This window comes from Pelodiscus sinensis, chromosome 4 (assembly GCF_049634645.1).
Source record: "Pelodiscus sinensis isolate JC-2024 chromosome 4, ASM4963464v1, whole genome shotgun sequence".
In the NCBI taxonomy this organism is placed as follows: domain Eukaryota; kingdom Metazoa; phylum Chordata; order Testudines; family Trionychidae; genus Pelodiscus; species Pelodiscus sinensis.
The window spans coordinates 55,096,173-55,120,128 of record NC_134714.1 but is presented as its reverse complement, the minus strand read 5'-3'; the positions used below and the strand labels follow the sequence as shown (position 1 = coordinate 55,120,128).

Below are 23,956 nucleotides of genomic sequence, written 5' to 3'. Positions count from 1 at the left end.
GAAGGAACTGGGAAGGAAGATTCTCAGGTAAACTTACATTTCCCTAGAGACCAAATTACTTGGTACGTCAGCTGAATTTTTATCTATTCTGATGAGTAATCCATCTTTATTAGGATAACTGATGTCAGCTCTTAACCCAGTGGTTAATATTATAAGTAATGCCATCAGAAAAAACACTTCTACAGCAATCAGATGTAGTTCCTCCTCTTTTTTACTTACAGAATCCAAAAAACAACACTTACCACACACTTTCAATGTTCAAAACAATGCAGTCACATTAACACAACTGTGTATACAAGCTACATTCTAACCACAATATACATCAGATGAATTCATGTTCAATCTGTAGAAATATTTCAGTTTCCCTTTACTTACCTCCCATAATTTTGGACTGGCAGTTAATAAATTCTGGTTTCTTATCTGTAAGGTAGCGCTGGCAAGTGTGGTGAAGAATCTGAAAGAATGTGGATTTTTCAGAGGCTGTGCTTGCTACCCATTGGTCAAAAGCATTTTCAAATAGTAAATCAAATTCTGGACAATCCTAAAAAAAAAAAAACAGTAACATTGGTATCACTGACACTTTATTTTAAAAATGGTTTGAAGGTCACTTGCAGCAATGGACATTTTGAATAACATAATTTAAAATACATTATTTTAATGACAATCCACTTTTCTAGGGCTATGTCTAGACTGCAAGCATCTTTCGAAAGAGCCTCTTTCAAAAGATCGCGTCTAGACTGCAGGCGGATCTTTCGAAAGAGAAATCCGCTTTTTCGAAAGAGAGCACCCAGCGAGTCTGGATGCTCTCTTTCGAAGACGGCCTCTTTACATTGAAGAACGCCTTCTTTCGAAAGAGGAACTTTCGAAAGAAGGCGTTCTTCCTCGTGAAACGAGGTTTACCGCCATCGAAAGAAAAGCCGCATTCTTTCGAAATAATTTCGAAAAAACGCGGCTTGAGTCTGGACGCAGGGGAAGTTTTTTCAGGAAAAGGCTACTTTTCCCGAAAAAAACCCCTGAGTCTGGACACGGCCTAGCTGATCTAAATTTTTCTTCCTGCAGAAATTTTTCTTGGAAACATATATGTTTCTGAATGGAAATTCCAATGGATATTCTTAAGCTTTTGATAAAATCTCAATATTGAAAGATTTCAGCCAAAAGAGTTGCAGTATCTCATGGGGGTGTACTGTCCTTGTGCACCCTTTCTCCTCTAAAGATGTGTCTAAACTGTTGACAGAGGGATGTAGATTAGGCACATCGCTATTGCAAATTACAATGTGCCTAATCTGCATCCCTTTGTCGGCAGAGGGGTGTAGTTTAGACACATCCTAAGAGTGGACTGGACTCCCCTTTTGAAAATGGAAAGTTGTGCAAAATGAATTCTTTGCTTGTGGGGCATGATGAGAGATGTACTCCAAATGGGCCTTTTGGGCCATTGAGTAGAATGGGAACTCAGGTAGCGAACTACTATTTGTAACTGGAATAGGTTGCCATGTTTTCTAATAGGCCTCAGAGTTGGCAGTCTGCATTTAACTTGAGCAGCAGTAAGTCAGACAGCAAAATACAGCCACACTCCAAACACTGTGCCAACCACAAAAAGAAATGAACTCTGATCATGTGATTTGCTTCTATCACATGGCAGACCAGGATAATCCATCCATATTAATGACATGACAAGAGATATATGTACTACGCCACAACAGGACATTGGTGCAGCCTTCAGATGTGTTTAGCCTTTTGCCTACAAAGTGCTCCAGTAATTTACTAATTAATGCCACAGAGCTTAATATTGGAGCATGTCTGGTGACACTGAAAATTAAATAGAGATGTTTATTGTACTGTATTCTTTCACGAAAAAAATAGTTAATAGGAGGAAAAGAAAAAAATCTACTGTATTCCAACTAGAGTGGAAAATATATTTAAAGGAAGGCTCAAATTGGTTACATTTCCAAACTGCTTTTGACGGGATAGCTCAGCACATGTTGGCATTTCCCTCTACTCGCCGGTTATACTCTTTCCACACATCACCCCCCAACCACACAGCAGCCTCCATTATCTTTTCCCACTACACACACTTAGTATAATGGGTTATGGATTTTTTTTAATTTTCTTTTTTGGTAATAACATCTCAGATGTACACAGAAAGAAGTTGGTGCATCACCATTAATAAAGATCATATGACCAATCAGAATGTGGCCTTAGATAATCCAGGATCTCAGGTAGACTAACTACGAACATATTCCATTGCATAATGAATTTGTTTACTTTATGCTTCACAATGTTTATGGCTATAAGATGTGATTGAAATCCCCAACTCCTAATGCTCCACACATTAATTTCTAGCTGATGCATAAATAGGTTTTAGCTTTAACTGGCTTTCCTTTGCAAATCTGTCTGGTGCACTTAACACAGGCAGATGTTCAAAATTCTGAACGGATAAAAATCCAGATAAGAAGTGTTATACTGAGTTGCATATATTCCTTGAAAATTGCATCCTAGCTCTTTGGGACATTGGATAGACAAGAGAGAGATTTACATTTTAAATGAATGGTTCTCAACACATTTACCATTGTGTTATACATATGAAGCTACGTGTTATGTGGGCCACACCTGTACAATATATATGCTACCTGTATGGCCCTAATGATGTCTTGGGGGCAGGTGTTGGGGGCAGGTGAGCAAAGCCCACAGGTAAGTGCTGCATGTGCGGGACTGGGAGATGGGTTGGAAATGGGGGGGACTACGGCCTATAATGGCAAGGAGAAAGGAGGGTCAGGGCACAACAGGGAGGCAAGATCAAATCAGTATCTTAGATGCCTATATACAAATGCGAGAAGTATGGGTAATAAGCAGGAAGAACTGGAATTGCTAACCAATAAATACAACTATGATATCATTGGTATTACAGAAACCTGGTGGGATGGGACGCATGATTGAAATGTTGGTATGGAAGGGTACGGCTTGCTCAGGAAGGACAGACAGGGAAAAAAGGGAGGAGGGGTTGCCTTGTATATTAAAAATGTACACACTTGGACTGAAGTGGAGATGAATGTAGGAGATAGCTGTGTAGAGAGTCTCTGGGTTAAGCTAAAAGGGGTACAAAATGAGGGTGATGGGGGACTTCAACTATCCAGACATATGTTGGGAAACTAACACAGCGAGGCACAGGCTATCCAATAAGTTTCTGGACTGCATTGGAGACAACTTTCTGTTTCAGAAGGTTGAAAAAGCTACCAGAGGAGAAGCTGTTCTGGATTTGGTTTTAACAAATAGGGAGGAACTAGTTGAGAACTTGAAAGTGGAAGACAGTATAGGGGACAGTGATCACGAAATAATAGAGTTCATGATCTTAAGGAAAGGTAGAAGGGAGACCAGCACAATTGAGGTAATGGATTTCAGGAAGGCAGATTTTGATAAGCTCAGAGAACTTGTAGGTAAGGTCCCATGGGAAGCAAGACTGAAGGGAAAAACAACTGAGGAGAGTTGGAAGTATTTCAAAGGGACGTTGTTAAGGGCCCAAAAGCAAACAATTCCGCTGTGTAGGAAAGATAGAAAATATGGCAAAAGACCAGCTTGGCTTAACAAGGAGATCTTGCACGATCTCAAAATAAAAAAGGAGTCATATAAAAAATGGAAACTAGGACAACTAACAAAGGAGGAATATAGGCAAGCAACACGGGAATGCAGGGGCAAGATTAGAAAGGCAAAGGCACAAAATGAGATCAAACTAGCTACAGGCATAAAGGGAAACAAGAAGACTTTTTATAAATACATTAAAAGCAAGAGGAAGACCAAGGACAGGGTAGGCCCACTGCTTAGTGAGGAGGGAGAAGCAGTAACAGGAAACTTGGAAATGGTGGAGATGCTCAATGACTTCCTTGTTTCGGTCTTCACCGAGAAGACTGGAGGTGTGCCTAACGTAGTGAATACAAGCAGAGAGAGGGTAGGTTTAGAAGATAGGATACACAAAGAACAAGTTAAAAGTCACTTAGGGAAGTTAGATGTCAGCAAGTCACCAGGTCCTGATGAAATGCATCCCAGGATACTCAAGGAGCTGATAGAGGAGGTATCTGAGCCTTTAGCTATGATCTTTGAAAAATCATGGCAGACAGGGGAGATTCCAGAAGACTGGAAAAGGGCAAATATTGTGCCCATCTATAAAAAGGGGAATAAGAACAACCCAGGAAACTATAGACCGGTCAGTTTAACGTCTGTCCCAGGGAAGATAACGGAGCAGGTAATTAAGGAAATCCTATGCAAACACTTGGAAGGTAATAAAGTGATAGGGAATAGCCAGCATGGGTTTGTGAAGAACAAGTCATGCCAAACTAATCTGATAGCTTTCTTTGATAAGATAACGAGCCTTGTGGATAAGGGAGAAGCGGTGGATGTCATATACCTAGACTTTAGTAAGGCATTTGATACGGTCTCGCATGATATTCTTATTGATAAACTAGGCAAATATAACTTAGATAGGGCCACGATAAGGTGGGTGCATAATTGGCTGGATAACCGTAGTCAGAGAGTTGTTGTTAACGGTTCTAAATCCTGCTGGAAAGGGATAACAAGTGGAGTTCCTCAAGGGTCTGTTTTGGGACCCGTACTGTTCAATATCTTCATCAATGATGTAGATATTGGGATAGAGAGTACGCTTATTAAGTTTGCAGATGATACCAAACTGGGTGGGGTTGCGACTTCTTTGGAGGATAGGGACATAATTCAAAATGACCTTAGCAAGTTAGAGAAATGGTCAGAGGTAAACAGGATGAGGTTTAATAAAGAGAAATGCAAAGTGCTCCACTTAGGAAGGAACAATCAGTTCCATACATACAAGATGGGAAGCGACTGTCTAGGAAGGAGCATGGCAGAAAGGGATCTAGGGGTCATAGTGGACCACAAGTTGAATATGAGTCAACAGTGTGATGCTGTTGCAAAAAAAGCAAATATGATTCTAGGTTGTATCAACAGGTGTGTTGTAAGCAAAACTCGTGAAGTCATTCTGCCGCTCTACTCTGCACTAGTTAGGCCTCAGCTGGAGTACTGTGTCCAGTTCTGGGGGCCACATTTTAAGAAAGATGTGGAGAAATTGGAAAGGGTACAGAGAAGAGCGACAAGAATGATTAAAGGTCTAGAGAACATGACCTATGAAGCCAGGCTTCATGAACTGGGCTTGTTTAGTTTGGAAAAAAGAAGATTAAGGGGGGACATGATAGCGGTTTTCAAATATCTAAAAGGGTGTCACAAGGAGGAAGGAGAAAATTTCAAAAGATCGCGTCTAGACTGCAGGCGGATCTTTCGAAATTTGTTCCTCTTGGTTTCTGAGGACAGGACAAGGAGTAATGGGCTTAAAGTGCAGCAGGGAAGGTTTAGATTGGACATTAGGAAAAAATTCCTAACTGTCAGGGTGGTCAAATATTGGAATAAATTGCCAAGGGAGGTGGTGGAATCTCCCTCTCTGGAGATATTTAAGAACAGGTTAGATAGACATCTGTCAGGGATGGTGTAGGTGGAGCTTGGTCCTGGCTTGAGGGCGGGGGGCTGGACTTGATGACCTCTTGAGGTCCCTTCCAGTCCTATTATTCTATGATTCTATGTCACATGGGCCATGGCTACTTGCTGATTGGAGTCCATAGGCTGAGAATTGAGAACCACGGCCTTAAACCACTGTCAGTTTATTGGATTAAGGGGAAGCCTGTAGGGAAGCACTGCACCGTGAAAGAAAGGTCTGACACCTTGCAAGGAACAAATGCAGCTGGCATTTGTAGGAAGAGACAGTTCAATTAACTCTCCTTTCATGCCCTGTCTCACCTTTGCCTGTACACAAGTACTGATCCATCTTATTGGAGGAAGTATCTAGAGAAAGATATACATCTCCATAGGATAGTCAAGAGTTAGCACTTAAACCTGGGCATTTGAGAATACTGGTTATAGATCAACATGAAAAGATGAACTATCCTGGATTTTTTGTGAGGAAGAACTCAGGGAGAATGGGTAACAGTCATGACAGGACCCTGCCCACCTTCAATTCCTATAGCAGTAGTATGACCTTGATCCTCAACATTAAAAACAAACATTCTAATAAAGTTACTTTCTCCCGATACGTGCAATGTACTCACCCGATTAGAGTCTATTCCATTGACCTGACTAAGCTGCTCAAGCATCCAATGCGATCTCCTTACAAATGATGTGGTGCCTTCAAACTGTTTGACTTTTGTAATAGATGCCTGAGAAGGTTTCTTGTTCGTCACTGAAAACATAAAAGAAAGCAAAAAAGTATAAACACATGCAGCACATTTGTGTGTGAATGCTTACAGAACTGAACACTAATTGTAAGGAAGGCAATACCTTTCACAGAGTTGAGCATAAGGGAGGAAAAGAATAATCCCAATCTTTGTAAAGCACTCAGATTAATTGATGAAAGGATTATGAATGGCTTAGGTTTTATTAACATCAAAATATCAACCAGAAATCATCTTTTTTGGGACAAGCACAGAAAATAACAGTGACCTAGCACAGTAATAACGCAATGGATGCCTTAGAAATAAAATAACAAGAAATGAAAAATAAATTTTGAGGCAAAGGGAATGTGAAAAATGCTAGGAAACATCAAGACAACCAAGAAAAGCACAAAGCAGAATGACGGGGAGGCTCTGGAACGCAATCTCTGCGACAAGAGCAAGACAAAAATCTAAGTTAGAGTTGTTTTGAGTTCAGGTGCTTCACTTGTGCCATAGAAACTGCATAGATGGAGATTATAATTTTTCTCCTTTAAAATAAATAAAGATTACTTGTATATTTCATGCACAAACTATTTCCTTCATAAGTAACTTTTAATATACCTGCATTTACAATTATTTACTACACTTACAGTATTTTAAAGTTATGAATTAATTACTGCTTCATAGTCTTCCTAAGCACTATATATTCTACAGTTAAGATTACTAAAGGTAGATCATTAGTATAACTAAAGATAGGGCTTAAATGATTAAAAAACAATCGTTCCACAATTCAAGATGTGAAAATTTGCATTCATATCACAACATTGCAAGCTTTAGATAAGTTGTTCCTTCAGAGCATACATCCCCAGGCTTTCAAAAATCACCAAGTCAGGGCTTGGAAAATTATTAGAGGGAGAGGGGGTGGGGATTGATTTTTGTTTCTTTGTATTTGCCTTCTGGCTTTCAAGACTTTATGGTACATTTGCTTCATGTTTTCATACCAGAAACAAACTTTTAAAAACAAGTAAAAGCTGAGCAACTGCTGCTCGGCCAGGCTGAGCTGCCAGTTAACTGGTTATCCCAGTAAGCATGCTGGGAAAGGCAAATGCTTAACAGGTATGAAATAACATGACTCCTAGAACTGGCACTTTAAGACAGACACCAAACACTGTGAAAATAGGAAACCTGCACAGCACCAGAAGTTGGTTAAAGCAGTGTCTTAACACAAGTAATGGATCCAAACATAAATACTTTCTAAACCTTACATATGCTTTTTAATAGGGATGACAAAACCCATTTTAAAATGTTAACTGGTTAAACAGTTGATTTAACTGATTAACCGGGATCACAGGGTGAAGGGCTGCTCCAGCCTGGCCAGGCTAGCCATGCTGTGGGCAGCTCTGGTCAGGCCAGGCCAGGCCACTGGTTAACTGGTAAGTGTGCTGGTAAGGCAAATGCTTTCCGGGTAACCCTTTACATCCTACTTTTTATTAATACATTACAAAACAATGGACTGTTATCCTGTATTATAATTATGTCATAGTTTCATGTACAAGTTGTGTTTGTTTTTCCTGGTTCCCTATAATACTTAAAAGATGCTGGGCAATGAAATCCGAACACTTTTGGTACCTGCCATCATTGTCAGCTTTCCCTAGTTAAGAGGGTTCAACTGGTGAATCTCAGCACTTTCAAGAAGCACTAGAATAGGAAAGTGGGCAATGGGGAAGCACTGCTGAAGGGCAGAAGTGGGCAGCAAATTTTTTCTGTTCCACCTAAGGATGTTAAGAAGGGGTTAACTGACTAATCGTGTACTCAGTACAATTAGTATTGAGGGCATGTTCAGTCAAACTGCGTCTCTGCAGTTTATATGTCGTAGGAGCCCAACTCCTGCTACATTGAAACTGCAGAGCCATGGGAGGCAGGTCCAGGACCAGCACGAGCCAGGACTCAGCAGTCCCAGCTCGCACCAGGACCCAGAACACTGTGGTTCTGCTTTTTCGATGTAGTAAGGGCCACAAAGTCTCCTCCCCCTGTCAGGGTGGGCCACACCTAGAAGGGACAGCCCCCTTCTGCCTGAGGCCCGGCCCCCTCTCCCCGAGGCCCTCAACCACTTCCATGCACTATATTTTTCATGCTGCGAGGCATTCTGAAGACCCTTATAAGCTTCTATGCTGCCGAATGCTTTTGCAAAAAGAATCAAGAAGTTATGCAACTGTGTCCTTGTTACTAGTTTAATATTCTTATTCCTGTACCTTTTCGTTGGTCTTGTTGTCAATGCCTTGGCCAACACACTCATGTTTTCCTCCTCTTGTATTTTGTAACAATGAAGCAGCTAGATTTTAAACTCTTCAGGCCACATGCTGTTTCCCTGCCTTCTCTTGCCTCTGCGTATTACTTTGGGCTTCTATATCAGTGATTGATTCATGGCCCAAACAACAAGGGGTCCTGTGGTACCTTAGAAACTAGCAAATATATTATGGCATAAGGTTTTGTGGGTTGCAGATCACTTCCTCAGAAGCATGGAGTGCCACAGGACTCCTTGTGGGTTTTGCTGAAACAGACTAACATGGCTACCACTCTGAAATAGCCCTAAGCATCTACCAGTAGTGTTTAGCGACTAACTGCCTACACTGATTTTATAATGACAATATTTAAAAAGTTTTCCTTCTTATTTGCATGCAGCATATTGTCAATGCATACGCAAGCTATACATAATGACAATACTGTCAATATCATTTCCCTGGATATTTCAGAAATGTAATTGAATTTTTCACTAAAAATAGCAAAATACAGTTTGATAAAAAATGTATTTTAGTACAGAACTCCTTAAATTCTCGCTTGTTCAAATAGACACCATAGATTTCAGAACAAAATAAAGAGTATGTCAACAAAAACCAATCTCTATTATAAGACCAATATGCTGACAATATTCTAGAAACATTAAAAGTAGGAGTAACACCCCATACCAGAGTGCCATTACACTTTAAAAATAAAGAAAACCGTACAACTTAAATAAACACAGTAACCTCAATGTTTTGAAATGTGCTTAAAAGATTAAAGCTAACTTTCAACAACAGGAAAAAAGACTTCCTGTATTAGATTCACTCCCTAAACACAGAAAGGAGATGTTCTTTTTGCTGCTGTAAATCAATCATTTTTGACCTCTCCACAATTAATTTAGGAACCATCTTGCAGTTTGTGAATAAGTATTTGCATATTGAGTTATATCTTATTCCTTGTCTCCTGCTTCACTTTTCTGCTGCCTTATGGTCTCTTCATTCACTTGAAAAAAACATTATCCAAGCATTTCTAACAATGCTGTTTTGTAAATTCATTGTGACAGACAACCTGATTATCTAATTCACTATGTTATTACTGTTTTCACCTTGTCTTCTGGATTACTTACACTTCTAAAATCATTTTACTTTCCCCGCCCGCACAGCCTGAGTCTGAAGTGGAGACTGTAAAGTTTAGGAAGACTTGCTGTGTTTGTTGCTTTCAGATGTTGACATTTAAATCTCTCCTTTTTTGGTACAGCACATAAAGCAGCATGTGAAACTTGCAGATGTATATATTTTAAATCAGATGTTCTATAAATGTACTGCTAAATAACTGAACAATACAAACATTTTTAAAAGAATGATAGCTTTGGTCAGGCAGTTTTTATTACTACATAATACTAAAGTAAGTCCACCATATGCTATGCCACTTCCCCATCACTTGTTAGGGGGGAAAAAATAAAGTCATTAAATACAACGTAACAAATCAAAGTATATGGGTATAAAAAGACATGGTTTTGCTGGTGCATTTGAGTAACAAACAAGGATGATCCACCAGAGAAGTAGATGGCAGCATGGAATGGGTCACCGAAATATCCTAAAACAGTGTTTCTTAAACTTTGTAAGACCAAGAAACACCTTTTTTTTTTTAAATGAGGAACACCAAGGATGTTTTGTTGAGCAAAAAAAAGGGGGGGAGGGAGAGGGAGGGGGAAAGTTATTAAAAAAAAAAGTTACCCCTTTAAGGGTGGCCACTTTGAATTCTGTTGTTCTCCGTGGCACACCCCGGAATGACTTGCGGCACTCCAGTTTGCCCCGGAACACAGTTTAAGAAACACTATTCTAAAATCCTCTTCAGTACAGAAATAAACCCCACCTGTTCACATAACCCTAGTTGTTACCTACCACCTCACCCTGGAATCCACAAGGGATATCCTCAAACAACTACAACTCATACTCATTTTGAAAGAAATGTCTCCTGAACCCCCTCTTCTGGCCTTCAAACAATCCCCCAATCTCTCCAAGCACATTATCAGAAGCAAGCTCCAACACATACTAGGGATGTAATAGTGTAGTCAACTGAATAATTTACCGATGAGCAAAAGCTTATCGGTTAATGCTGTTGACTACATGCATTACCCACCGGTCTCGAATTTTTTTAGAGGGTTATCCAGCAACCTGGCTCAGTCCCAGCTCACGCCAGAACCTGGGAACTATCCCCACTGCTGGCTATACAGTCCAAGTCATTTAGGAGCTGGGGTGTCTGCCTGCAAAGTTCCTCAATGACTTTCAGTGCAGAATCACAGCGGTAGTAGCTCCCGGGACCCGGCGCAAGCCAGGACTGAGTGCTTACAGTGCTAATTCTTATCAATCAATCATGTAGCCAACAACATTTTTGTTGACTACATGATTAATGAATTACATGCTTCTTAACATTCCTAGCACATACAAGGACACCACCAACTCAAAAGTGGCATCAGACCCTTCCAGAACAGCAGATGTAAGATGTACAGACACCTGTCCCTCGTAATACACTTTTCAAAATCCATGGGTCCTATACATGTCTATCAGAACATGCGGCGTACCTCATCTGAAGAAATAAATGAAGCCAGACAGTCACTACACCATTCTGGAATGAACTCACACTGGACAATGGCAAAAAGACGTAAGTACCACATCACCCAAACGCATAGTTCCCGTGAGAATCTGGGCAGCCGTGCACTAGAGAAAGAAAAGTCATACACCTAATTAGAGGAGCTGCATAGCTGTGGCTCCACTAATTACGTGCCTCCTGGACCCTGGAGAGGATGTGGAAGAAGGTGAGGTGATGAGGGAAACAGAGTGTAAGTGAGGGAAATAAGGGACGGGGGGAGGGGGGGGGCAGATTTTGGGCTACCGTGACTCCCAGCTGGGTTGCAGCTAAAGTTGGATTCTCAACACAGCAGTCCCAGGGAGAGACAAGATTCTCTTGCAGCCCCATGCCAGGCTAGTAGAGCAGGCTGCACAGGAGGGTGGAAAACTGGAGGGTCCTGGGGGGAGCAGGCTGAATGTTGGAAGGAAGGAGAATGTGCCAACATTTTGGGAAGGTTGCTGACTTTCTGGGGGTGTATTTTAGGCAAATGTTGGGCAGGGCAAATACTGTTAATACTTCCACTCCCTACTATATGCAGGGTTTCATAGGACTTTACAACCTGCTGTTTACATAGCCACTTGCCACAAGTTTTCTTGCTCAACTGGCAGTGTAGCTAAAGCTTTAGATCAGGGATGGGGAACCTACTGTCTGCAAGTCAGATGCGGCTGGAGGCTGCCATGTGGGGGGAGAGCAGGAGCACCAATGTTCCTCCCACAACCTATGTAGCTTAAGCACCAGCTCCCTGCTGCTCAGGAATAGGGAGAGATGGGAGCTTTGTGGGCCAAATCAAAGCAAGTTGCAGTCCGCACCCTGTCCCTGTGGTAACTTACAGGCTCCACTCCCTTGCTGGGAATTGTGGCAAATAGGAGTAGCGGAGGCCAGTACCTGCAAATGCTGGTGCTCCTGCAGCCTACCTCCTGACCAGTTTCCCCAGATGCTGCACTAGCTGGTACCCTGAACCCTAGCTCCCCTCTGCACACCCCTCTCTTCCTGCCTAGACCCCACACTTCCAGCCCGACCTGCATCCACCTCCTCAGCCAGATCCTGTACCCTACCTACTACCTAGACCCCACATCCTCACCTTTTGCACAGTCCTGAATCTTTACTTCTCATCCAGACCACACATACCCACCCTCAGCTCCCTAACAGGCCCCTCTCACATACTGAGCCTCTCATTTTTGTCCCCACCTCAGAGCCTTGGGAGGTGCACAAAATCTGATAGCTCCAGGCCCCCAGATTAGGGATGTAAAAGACTAGTTGATCAGTCTTTTGACTAATCGACAAGTCAATATCCCGCCCTCCCTTTGCTCCCTCTATGAGGCAGAGGCAGCAAAGGGGAGGGAGAAGGGGTACTTCAAAGTGGCAGCACTGCTCAGACAGCAGTCAAGAGATCGATGATACAACTAGCCCTGTAAATATGTCAGTAAATACAAGCACTTATCTCCCAAATGGGAACCACAAAATAATGCAAAAGCTAGTCTCTGAATATCTCTAGTTCTGGCTACCCTCACCCCAATAGCCTTAGAAAATAGAGAGATGAGTTTTATAAAATCCCGGCAAATATTTTTTAACTGAACCAATTTTGAAATGCACAATGTTTGGGGGGGGGGGGGGGACATAATCTTATTTTTTGTAATCTACTTTGCGGATATTGATTTTGGATTGCTTCGTTCTGTATGTCTTTACTTTGGAATTATAGATCTTCATTTCAAGACTCCCCCGCCCACAAATACACTTTATAAAAAGTTCACACATACTGACTGCTGAAGATTAACAGCAGGCAGTGTCAAACTACAAAATCCTTTAGCTAATCAGAAATTCTAGCACAAAAGGCTTGATTGCTTCATCGCAATACAACTGGAAATTTTATGTATTTATAAAGTGCTGAATGAATCAAATAACTACTGATGCAAGGAATTAGTGTATAAGTCTTGGAGTAGTTATAAAGGAAGTGATTGCTACAATTGTTTATATTTTAACAAAAAGAATTTTAGCTTTAACTGTGAATGCCCATAGTTGCCAAGTACTTGGACTAATTTTTATTTTATTTTTAAATCTAGAAGATTTTAAATATCGATACCAAAAACAATGGACATAAAACAATGTCACAACAAGAAATAAAACAGACTACAGGCTGAAACTTTCTGGTCTGACAACATCCATGATATAGCAGGACCTCAGATGTTGCTGGACCAGAGAGCCTTGGGGGGGGGGGGGGGTGGTCGCTGGAGATAGGGGGCCCAGAGTCTGTCAGCAGGGGGCCAGAACTGACCTCCCCTGGTCCAGCAAACTCTCTCATTTAGGACCAGTTAGGTCCTGTGTGTGCCAGACCATTTGTTTTATGAAAATTATGTTGAGTGATTGAAGATGGCCATGGAAATGTACTGTGGAGTTAAAAAAAATCCCTTTAATTTAGCATTTTCTTGTTTTTAAGGTTTTTAGTTGGGGTATTGTTATGCCTAGGTAACATCAATTCCTTTAAAAAACTCATTTATGGAATTGCAGATAGGTTAGAAGAGTAGTTTTCTCTAAGAAAAGACAGACAGACAGACGATTGGTTAATGTTAATTCATGTGAAAACTGAACAGCTCCTTCATAGCTTATGTACTATAATCCACTGCAGAAAATACATAGATTATTTAAATTATATGTAATAATTATGAAAAGTGAAGTGTACATTCTTTATAGGTTTTTTTTTTTCAGATGGACACTAATTTTCCCTCTCAAAATGGAGTTAGGGTTAGAAGAGTAGTTTTCTCTAAGAAAAGACAGACAGACAGACGATTGGTTAATGTTAATTCATGTGAAAACTGAACAGCTCCTTCATAGCTTATGTACTATAATCCACTGCAGAAAATACATAGATTATTTAAATTATATGTAATAATTATGAAAAGTGAAGTGTACATTCTTTATAGGTTTTTTTTTTTCAGATGGACACTAATTTTCCCTCTCAAAATGGAGTTAGGGTTGTCTTCTTTTGATTTATGAGCATACAAAGCAACAAATATAATAAAATAAAGACAATACTGACATTTAAGGGAATGAGAACATTTACAATATATACACAAGTAAATTTGCTATCATTTTAACAATAGGGGATTTTTATCACTCAGGATAAATAAAACACGCTGGAAACAGAAAGACAACAGAGAGGCTGATAAAATTAAGAATTATACAGATATTCTATGGATTACATGAAAACTAAAGTTAAGAGTAATGCCTCTTACAAATATTAAATAAACCATGAAAACAATACTCCTTCAGGCTTTCAGGTACCACAATGTGTATATAGTAGAACTTCCAATATATAGCACGAGTACATAACACGTATTCCATTCCCAATTTTTTCTCACCCCTATTTAGCAAGCCCATGAGGAATACATAATATTTGATAAATTTTCAAAATCATACCAATTAAAACTCTAAATTCAAGTTCTCAAAACTTATGTGACGATGAATTTTATATACAATATTATCATTTACTAAAGGGAACTGCAGTCTCTGACCTTCAAACACAGTTATCTTTTTGGGGTCATCTATCCAACCACTCAATTCCATGCCACTTTCTGGGTCCATCTTTATATTTAGGACAAGGTGGAGAAAAGTGACTATGCTGAAATACTACAAAATTTTCAAAGAGCCTATGACGAAGGGTAAAGATTATCAAATTCACAGTTTATATAAAGAAAAGATACCACCAACCGGGATTTCAGAAAAGTTTCAATTCCTCTTTGAGATTAACTGATTTCTAGTATGTGAACTGTCAAGAAAAGAGATGTACCTTTACTCCCATAAAATAGAAAGAACTCTCCTTTCTTCTCATAGTTTATATGACTATCCTGGAATAGTGTTTCCCAAAAGCTGAGTTTCCTAATTCAGGACACTGATACCACTTGTGCCAACTTAAAACTGTTTAATTCTGGCAAGATCCCATGGGGAGCAACTTGCATTATCATTGTCCAAAAAGAGGCCTTGCACTATATTTTGGGAAGAGTACCTTCAAGAGTAATTTTTGACATAGTTAATTAGTGTGTGTTCTGAAGTGCAGTTTGCAATAGGATTCTACAAGCAGAAAGGCCTGGGTTCAGTCTGACCTCCAGTTTTATCCCTTTCCCTAATCACAAGCCCTCAGCTGAGAACAGTCTCCTAACCTTGTAAATTTGAACTGTGCCTCCAAGGCTCACGAGATTATACCTCGTGTAGCTGGAATGATGGGATTTAGAGCGCTAGGCAGTTAACAGCTAGGTTCTAGCCCAGTTAGGGATGCAAAGATAGAGCAGAAACTTAAGCATGATATGAAATGGACTTGGCAGTCTCACTCAAGTTCAGAGCACTTGAGTGAAGACTGCCCCAGAGTTCTACACAAAGAATAAATAGAGTCATCCTAAAGTGACTCCCACTCCTGCAGATCCATTGATTAGACATCTTAGCAGTAGTCATTGCTTACTAAGGGTCAAACTCAATAACAGACCGAGGAGAAAGTATCAGGCCATCTCACATCTTTCATGATCTTATGTTAATGTCAATGAGCAGTGGGAGCCAATCAAATATCACTGCACAATCTCCTCCATATTTAGCTTGTGGTCCCCTATAACCTCTAGATCCCTTTCAGTAGTACTTCTTCCTAGATAGTGGCTTCCCATTCTATATGTGTGAAACTTTTATTTCCCCCTAAATGGATTACTTTGTATTTCTTCTTATTAAATTTAATCCTATTTACCTCACACCACTTCTCCAGTTTGTCCAGATCATTTTGAATTATGACCCTATCCCTCCAATGTATTTGCAACCTCTGCCAGCTTGGTATCATCTGCAAATTTTATAAGTGTACTCTCTATGCCATTATCTAAATCAGTGTTTCTCAAAATGTGCTCAAGACATCTCTAGAGGCTCTGCGAGGTTGACAAACTGGAAACATTGATAGGTACAACGTATACAATCAGTGGACCGCTGGGGTTCTGCATAAATTTTTATGCACCTAAAGAGCTCCATAGCCCAAAAAGTTTGACAACTGCTGATCTAAATCATCGATGAAGGTGTCGAACTGAACCCATCCCAAAACTGACACCTGCGGAACCCCACTTGTTATGTCCTTCCAGCATGACTGTGAATCATTAATAACTACTCTGAGAAAAGTTATCCAAGCCAGTTATGCACCTACCATATAATAGCCCCATCTAGATGGTATTTCCTTAGTTTATTGATCAGAAGGCAATGTGAGACTATATCCTATACTTTGATAAAGTCTAGGTATAACACATCCACAGCTTCCCCCTTATCCACATGGCTTGTTATCCTATCAAAGAAGCTATCAGATTGGTTTGACATGATTTGTTCTTTACATTTCCATGCTGGCTGTTATCTATCACCTTATTATCTCCCATATGTTTGAGGATGAATTCCTTAATTACTTGCTCCATTATCTTTCCTGGCACAGGAGTTAAACTGACTTTTCTGTTGTTTCCTGGGTTGTTCTTATTTCCTTTTTAATAGATAGGCACTATATTTGCCCTTTCCAGTCTTCTGGAATCTCTCCCAACTTCCATGACTTTTCAAAGATGATAGCTAATGGCTCAAATGTCTCCTCCATTACCTCCTTGAGTATTCTAGGATGCATTTCAGCAGACCCTGGAAACTTGAAGACATCTGAGTTTTCTAAGTAATGTTTAACTTGTTATTTTCCTAGTTTCACTTCTAAACCTACCCCATTCACTCTTAAGGCACCCAGCAACCATCAATCTTCTTGGTGAAAACCTCTGCCAAGTTTTCTGTTATTGTTTTTTCCTCTTCAATGAGCAATGGACCTACCCTGTCCCTGGTCTTCCTCTTGCTTCTAATATATTTAGAGAATGTTTTCTTTTTACCCTTTATATCTCTAGCTAAACTGAGTTTGCTTTGTGCCTTCACCTTTGTAATCTTGCCCCTACATACTTGTGTTATTTGCTTATATTCATCCTTTGTAATTTGACCTAGTTTCCGCTTTTGATAGGACTCCTTTTTGATTTTTAGATCATGTAAGATCTCCTGGTTAAGCCAACGTGGTCTCTTGCCATACTTTTTAATCTTCCTTATGCAGTGGAATAGTTTGCTTTTAGGCTTTTAATAATGGTCCTTTGAAAAACTGTCAAGTGTCTTCAATTGTTTCTCCTCTTAGTCTTGCTTCCCATGGGGACCTTACCTACCAGCTCTTTCAGAATTACTGAAGTCTGCTTTTCTGAAATCCATAATCTGTGTCATTGGTAGATCCAGTCCATTTTCCACTATATAATAGGGCCCATTTCACCTCAGATGGCAAGGTCTTCCCCCACAGCTTTAATATAATCCCGTCTGTAAGAATGCATTATATCACGGCTGTGGGGGAACGGAAAATGGGTCAAAAGCCTTCTTTGGTTAGCTCCTGCTTCTATCAAGAGTGAATGTTGAATACAAACCATCTTTTTTCTGCAGAACAGGGTAAGAAATTCTCATGGTGGGAAATATTAGAGTCCCAGACAAGATGAAGCCAGATCAGTTTCACAACTCCTGTCACAGTACCAACACAGGGTCAGCATCATCCAACCAAGGCTTGCTTATGCAAATGTGGTAACACTAAAACCTAAGTGTCATTACCTTGATGCATTCCATGTTAAATCTATATCTTAACATAAAGACAACCAGGGGCGGCCCGTGGCTATAGGTGGACTCGGCCGCCGCATAGGGTGCTGCCGCTCAGGGCGCTCGCCGATGACATCAGTCCATTGACAGCCCTGCAGGCGGGGGTGCCGATCGCGCGTTCTGCCTGGGGTGCCAGCTGCCGCAGCTGGCCTCAGGCTGCTTCTGATGGCAACACTTAAAATTCTCTTCAATTTGACAGGTAGTATCGGCTATCTTTAGCCCCAATACTGAAATCAGTGTTTTTCCATGGAGGCCCAACTGCCAAACCATGCATTGAAAGTTCCAGGATCAGAACCTCAATCAATATTGATTTAACATGTTAGAATATAATGCCAGAACACCAAGTGATCTGTAGCAGGTTTTTCCACAGCTTCCAGAATTACATAGATTAAAAGGACTAAAACAATCTTCTGTCATATGGATGAGTGATAATCAACAATAGACTGAAAGCTACCCCACAGATGCATACTTAATCACAGTACTGTTCAAACAATCACTGTACAATTCAAACAAGACATTAAACTGCCCTCCAAGCACAACTAGACAAACTCACCTTTTATTTATATAAAAACCCAGGAAGGATATTCTAGAAATAAAACCTGAACATTATTCTCTGGAAGTAACACTAATAGCAGAAAAGTAGGAATAAAGATTATTAAACTAATATGGGATTCAAATTGTGCAACCTCAGTTTCTTCTTTTTTCTGTCTAATTCTTCAGTTTTATACTATAGTGGGCTATGTACAAATAAAATAAAAAGATGTTTTCTAAACAAAAAATAATCAAATGAAATAAGACCAATAGTGTGAGATGGTTATTCAAATTTAGGGACTATATATTTTAGAGCAATGTTTATGCATCTTGGCATACATTTTTTAAATTGATATTGCCTATACAATAAAAACAATTTAAAAACTTCCAAACGTATGTTAAGTCATTTTATTACAGGTTGAACTTCCTTGGTCCAGCAACCTTGTGACCTGACAAACTCCCTTTCTGGCTGTTGGCCCCGGTGCCACTGGCCAGACTCCCAGCCACTGCCCCCTTGTCACACCCCCAATGACCCCCTCCCTCAAGCGGTCCCCCTGGGAAGAAAGGTCAGCATTGAATATTGCTAGCATTGTTGCAAGCATCCCAGGGCATTTGGGGGAAGGATCAAAGGTATGAGTGTGGAGTCAATGAAGGATTCCTTTGTAGGTTGCGAGAAGCCAGAAAGGGGAGGTGGGGGGAGGGGGGGGGGAAGAAGAGAAGACAAGACAAAGAGAGGCGAGAACTCCACACTTCTGCTATGCCCAAAGATAAGAGGTTGACTCCAGCCAGCTCAAGGCCACAGCACACATCTGACTCTTGGCTACCGGCCAAAAAAGAGGGGGGGCTGGAATCCACCAACCAGCAACAAGAAAGACATTCAACTGAACTGATTTGCAGAGCCAGCCCATAACAAGCAAGAAAAGTGAAGGCCAGCATGGAGGAAAGCAAAGAGAACAACAGAGTCTAGCTGGTGTGTTTTGGGAAAGTAAAGATGACCACAGAAAGCCAGTTTAAACTGTTACAAAGAGCACCAGGAACAGAGGTCGCAGAATGGAACACCCCCAAAGGAGCCCAGGACTTAAAACCCTCCTAAGAGCAGGAGCAATTCGGAGAGATCACAGTGGACCCTGGACAACCTGTATGCATAGGACCGAATTCCCGTCCACCCTTCCCCCTCTTCTTTCGTTACACCCAGGCCTGGCCTGGGTAGTGAGTGTGTATGTGTGAGTATGAAAGTGGGTTAGGGCTCGCTAGGGCTAACACTTTCTTCCTTCCTCTGAGTGACGTGGGAAACACCTATCACTCTCCGCTGTTATTTTATTATTTTATCAATAAACCTTTAAAACTTAGACTCAGACTCACAGACTTTATGACCATTATGATCATCTAGTCCGACCACAGACTCTCACCCACCCCCTCCTAGAATAATCCTCTCACCTATATCTCAGATATTGAAGCCTTCAAATACTTTGAAGACCCCAAGATGCAGAGAATCCTCCAGCTGTGATCTGTACCCCATGCGAAAAATCTCCAGGGCCTCTGCCAATCTATCCTGGAGGAAAATTCCTTCCCGACCCCAAATATGGTGATCAGCTAAGCCCTGAGCATGTGGGCAAGACTCACCATCCAGACACCCAGAAAGTTCTCTATAGTAACTCCTATCATCCCTCCATTGACCTATTTACCACTGATAATGAAGCATCAATTAGTTACCAAGATCATGTTATCTCATCAAACCATCCCCTTCATAAAACCATCTAGTTTAATCTTGAAGCCAGATAGATATTTTGCCCCCACTACTTCCCTTGGAAGGCCATTGCAGAACCTCACTCCTCTAATGGTTAGAAACCTTTGTCTAATCTCAAGTCTAAATTTCCTACTAGCCAGCTTATATCCATTAGACACTTGGTGTGTTCCATCATCTCCTCCCTCAACGATTCTGTGGCTTCAGCCTGATCACCTGACGCCTCAGGCACATTGCTAATAAAAATCTGTCACACTCTCCTCCCCCCACGCATGACTAATGACACATGACATCAGAGTATTGGTATATACAGCAGAAAATATACAACACAAAGAGGAAGAACAGTTCAGTCACTGGGAAATGAGCATGGATGTTGGAAAACTAGTTTCTCTGTTCCACCTCTAACTGATCCCTGAGTAGGATGCTGTGTTTCTCTGTGCCTCATTCCCGTCACCCCCCCCCCCCCCCCATGCCATCTGTAAAATGGGAATAGTAGCACTTACCTACTTCCAGGGTGTTGCAAGTATAAATGAATTAATGACTGTAAAGCAAACAACCTATGCTAATGGAGACTCTGGTATAGGTGGCACAAAGTAATAGGGATGTAGAAATTAGTTTAAAAATGTAACTATGTAACTGTTAAAAATCATGGCAGGTACACTGTTAAACACACTATGGGCTTTGCAATATAAAGTTTTATATTGCAGAGCATGCAGGGAAGCCACCTGGGAGCAGAACCATTCCAGGAAACCAGAGTGTAACCTGCAGTGGAGGAGAGAGGCAGGTGTGCCACAGATAGGGGCTGCTCTGGTGGGTCCTGCAGGGCTTGAGCAGCCTCCTGCCTAGAGCGAGTGAGGATCTACTCTAGCCCTGACCTGTTAACTAAAACCAGTAAGCCTCACCCGTTAAGGGTGAGGCTTACCAGTTAACGGGTTAACCATTTACATTCCTAGAGTGTAATGTCTACATTTAAGTTTGCCCAACACTTTTTATTATTCGATCCCATTTTCAGTTGCTTATAAAACTTTGCCAGTAACCAAGTGGGATGAAACTGGAGAGAAATGGTTTCCAAACCCACCATGTAATAATTAGAATTACATTTCCATACCAGAAATATTTGTTCTGCTAGCTGTTCTGCCACTGATGACAATTATGTCCTCAACACTGCTCAGGATGGGAACAGAAAAATTAAATGAACCATGGTACAAGTTTACATGTATAGGAAATAAAAGTAGAGATTCCTCAACTCACTCACAGACCTGATGAATGAAAGCATCCTGTATCCCTAGGACCTATGGTGGGATCTTGGAGAAATATTTGAGCATTCAACAAACTGAGGACTCAGGTGCTAACATTCTGGTAGTGGTAAAAAATGAGGGCAATAAATTTACCAGAAAATAATTTTGCAATCCATTCTTTTCTTTTCTCTTTTTAATTCTGTTAAATTTATGAGAAGTAAAAATCTTAAGTAACTGTTTATGGCTAGTTTTATACTTTTCAGCTTAACACTAAATTAATTTAGTTTTATTGGTAGCATGCAAGTTTGACAGTTAAACAGAGCCATGTTCTTAATTGACTTTGGCAGGTCATTTTGTATTATATTTAAACAGAAGAGCTGAAGTAACTAAAATTATTTGTTATGAAACTATTTGCACGCGTTTCTTTGAATGAATTATTAGATTGTAAATGCACATCAATATTTTTGTAGATTTGTACTTTAAAGCACTAGCTTTATAATATCATCTATCTGTATTTATATATATACTTAGAATGCTTTTCAACTAGAGGTGGGTTGGTGTTAAATTTTTTAATCGGTTGACAGCCCTAATTTAAATTGAGATTAATCACACAATTAATTGTGTGCGCCTCCCCTTTGAAACGCCACGGCGTTTCAATGGGGGCAGCACTGCATGGAGCCCGGGATCAGCTGGAGTCTCCAACTGAGCCCAGGCTCCATGCAGTGCTGCCCCTTGGAAGCACTGTAGCAGCATTTGCAAGAGGCAGCACATTAGAAGCCTGGAACCAGTTGGAGATTCCAACTGATCCTCGGCTCCGCATTAATCCTGTCCTGCATTAATCGCAGGCCGTCAACGCAGGTCAATTGACAGCCCTAGTTTAAACAAATGTTTAATCTGTTAACCTTCATGGTTACATGCAAGTGCCCACACTCCCTGCTGCCTCTGTATTGGGGGGGAGAAGGCTGGAGCTGGTGCTCGCAGGGAGCTGCCTCTACCAGCAGCATGGCGAGGAGGAAAGCTAGCTCCCTGTGGGCCTCGATTCCCACCTGCTCCCCCCCCCCCCCCCCACCCCACCCAGCTGCTGCCTCTGATACAGCCAATGCTCGTGACTTAAAAGCCGGCTTCCTACATGTACTGGAACAGAAAATTTCTTTTTTTCTGGTATAAACACAGAAAGGCTTTGATTGTGTACTATACGCTATAGATTGCTCTCTCTACCCTTCCCCCGCCAGCTTTCTCCTTATGCTTTTCAACTTACTAAGTTCATCACTTCCTACTGGATAAAATCGAGAGCCAGCTGTTTATTAAACAAAAGAATGTACGTTAACAAAGCAGTTCATTGTCCCCACCCTAGAGTCCTCTTTTTCCCCAAAGTGTTATTTTTAAACAATCTGGTTTAGCTCAGAATATTTCAGGAAAGTAACAGAACACACAACACAATTTTTAATAGCTTTTCTATAATATTTCTGGAAACTGTCATTTTGGGAAGAATTGCAGTATGTTCCATATGGGTTAATGTCACCAAAAACCTCCTCCCTCTTCTTCCACCCACAATATATTTTGCAACTAATGGGGGAAATGTATAAAAGAACTGAGGGAAGTTTCTAGATACAACAGACACAAGCTGTATCTGCCAAAATGTAAAGATTCTCTTTCCACATCCCTTCCAAGAGTTCAAATAATAAACATCTCACCACATTGATCTCAGTGTGATTTGGCACTTATGGTATCCATACTATTAGTTAAGCATGTCAACCTTTTATTCCTACTTCCATAACCCTTCCACGTAATGTCTGAAATTAGAAGAAATTTATATTAACTAGGGATGTTATAATGTGTTTATTTTTGTAAACGTGTGTCATAATCAGGAGTGCTGACCAGCACCTGATGACTAAGGGGTTAACTCATGTACCTAGCCAAGGTGTTGGGCAGTCAGCCAATAACAATGCAGGTAGGAAATTCAAACTGGAAAACAGGGGTGTTTTTCTCTCTCTTCTTTGTTTGAGATTCAGAGAAGTTTCTCCCCAAGTATCGAGGGAGATGGGAGACGCTTCTCTCTCTAAGAACAGACTTCTTAAAATGCATAAGTAGGGAAAAGTTTAGATAGTCCATCAGGGTTTGTTGTTTTCCTTATTTGGGTACTTGGAAATAATGTCTGAGCTTACTAATTGGTTTTTTTCTCTTTTGTAACTAAGTCTTACAGCCCAGGGGGTTTTCCCTGAGTATCTGTATATAATGTTGGCTCTTTCCATCTAGCCAATTTACTATGCTTGCAACTGAAGTTTTGTTTTGATAATGAAAGATTTTTTTCTAATTAACTCGTATTGGTTGATTGTTGCATCCTTAGGACTCAGTGCCTAGTTACAAGGGCAGAGTCTGAAGACAGACACTTCTGAACCCATTCTCACAAGAACCTTAGTAACTTGCAGAATCAGGCAGTATGAACTACCAAAAGTAGGGTACAGTAGTCCTTGTCAAGATATCTGAATAAATTTATGGCATCTAGGGTGCCATATATAGTGCTAATCCTTCCAAATTACTGACAAATATGGACTCAGTTGTTAGTATTATACTATTATTAATTTTCTAAAATGCTTGAAGGGGGAAATATATCAGGTGCAGTATTACAAACTCACAGATGGTATAAATTAGTTTACACA

General features: G+C 40.7%; 1 protein-coding gene across 2 annotated transcripts in view; it reads right to left on the bottom strand.

Moving 5' to 3' along the window:
* STXBP6 (syntaxin binding protein 6) overlaps positions 1 to 23,956 on the bottom strand; it is a 259,739-nt gene that overhangs the window by 75,504 nt on the left and 160,279 nt on the right. For both annotated transcript variants that reach the window (XR_003089378.2, XM_006123263.4), the window contains exons 3-4: positions 6,114 to 6,244; positions 376 to 541 (exon numbers count right to left, since the gene is read on the bottom strand). Coding sequence is in view for 1 of the 2 variants with exons in the window: in XM_006123263.4 (XP_006123325.1) it covers positions 376 to 541; positions 6,114 to 6,244 (297 nt within the window). In the remaining variant the exon portion in view is untranslated. The remainder of the gene's footprint in view (positions 1 to 375; positions 542 to 6,113; positions 6,245 to 23,956) is intronic.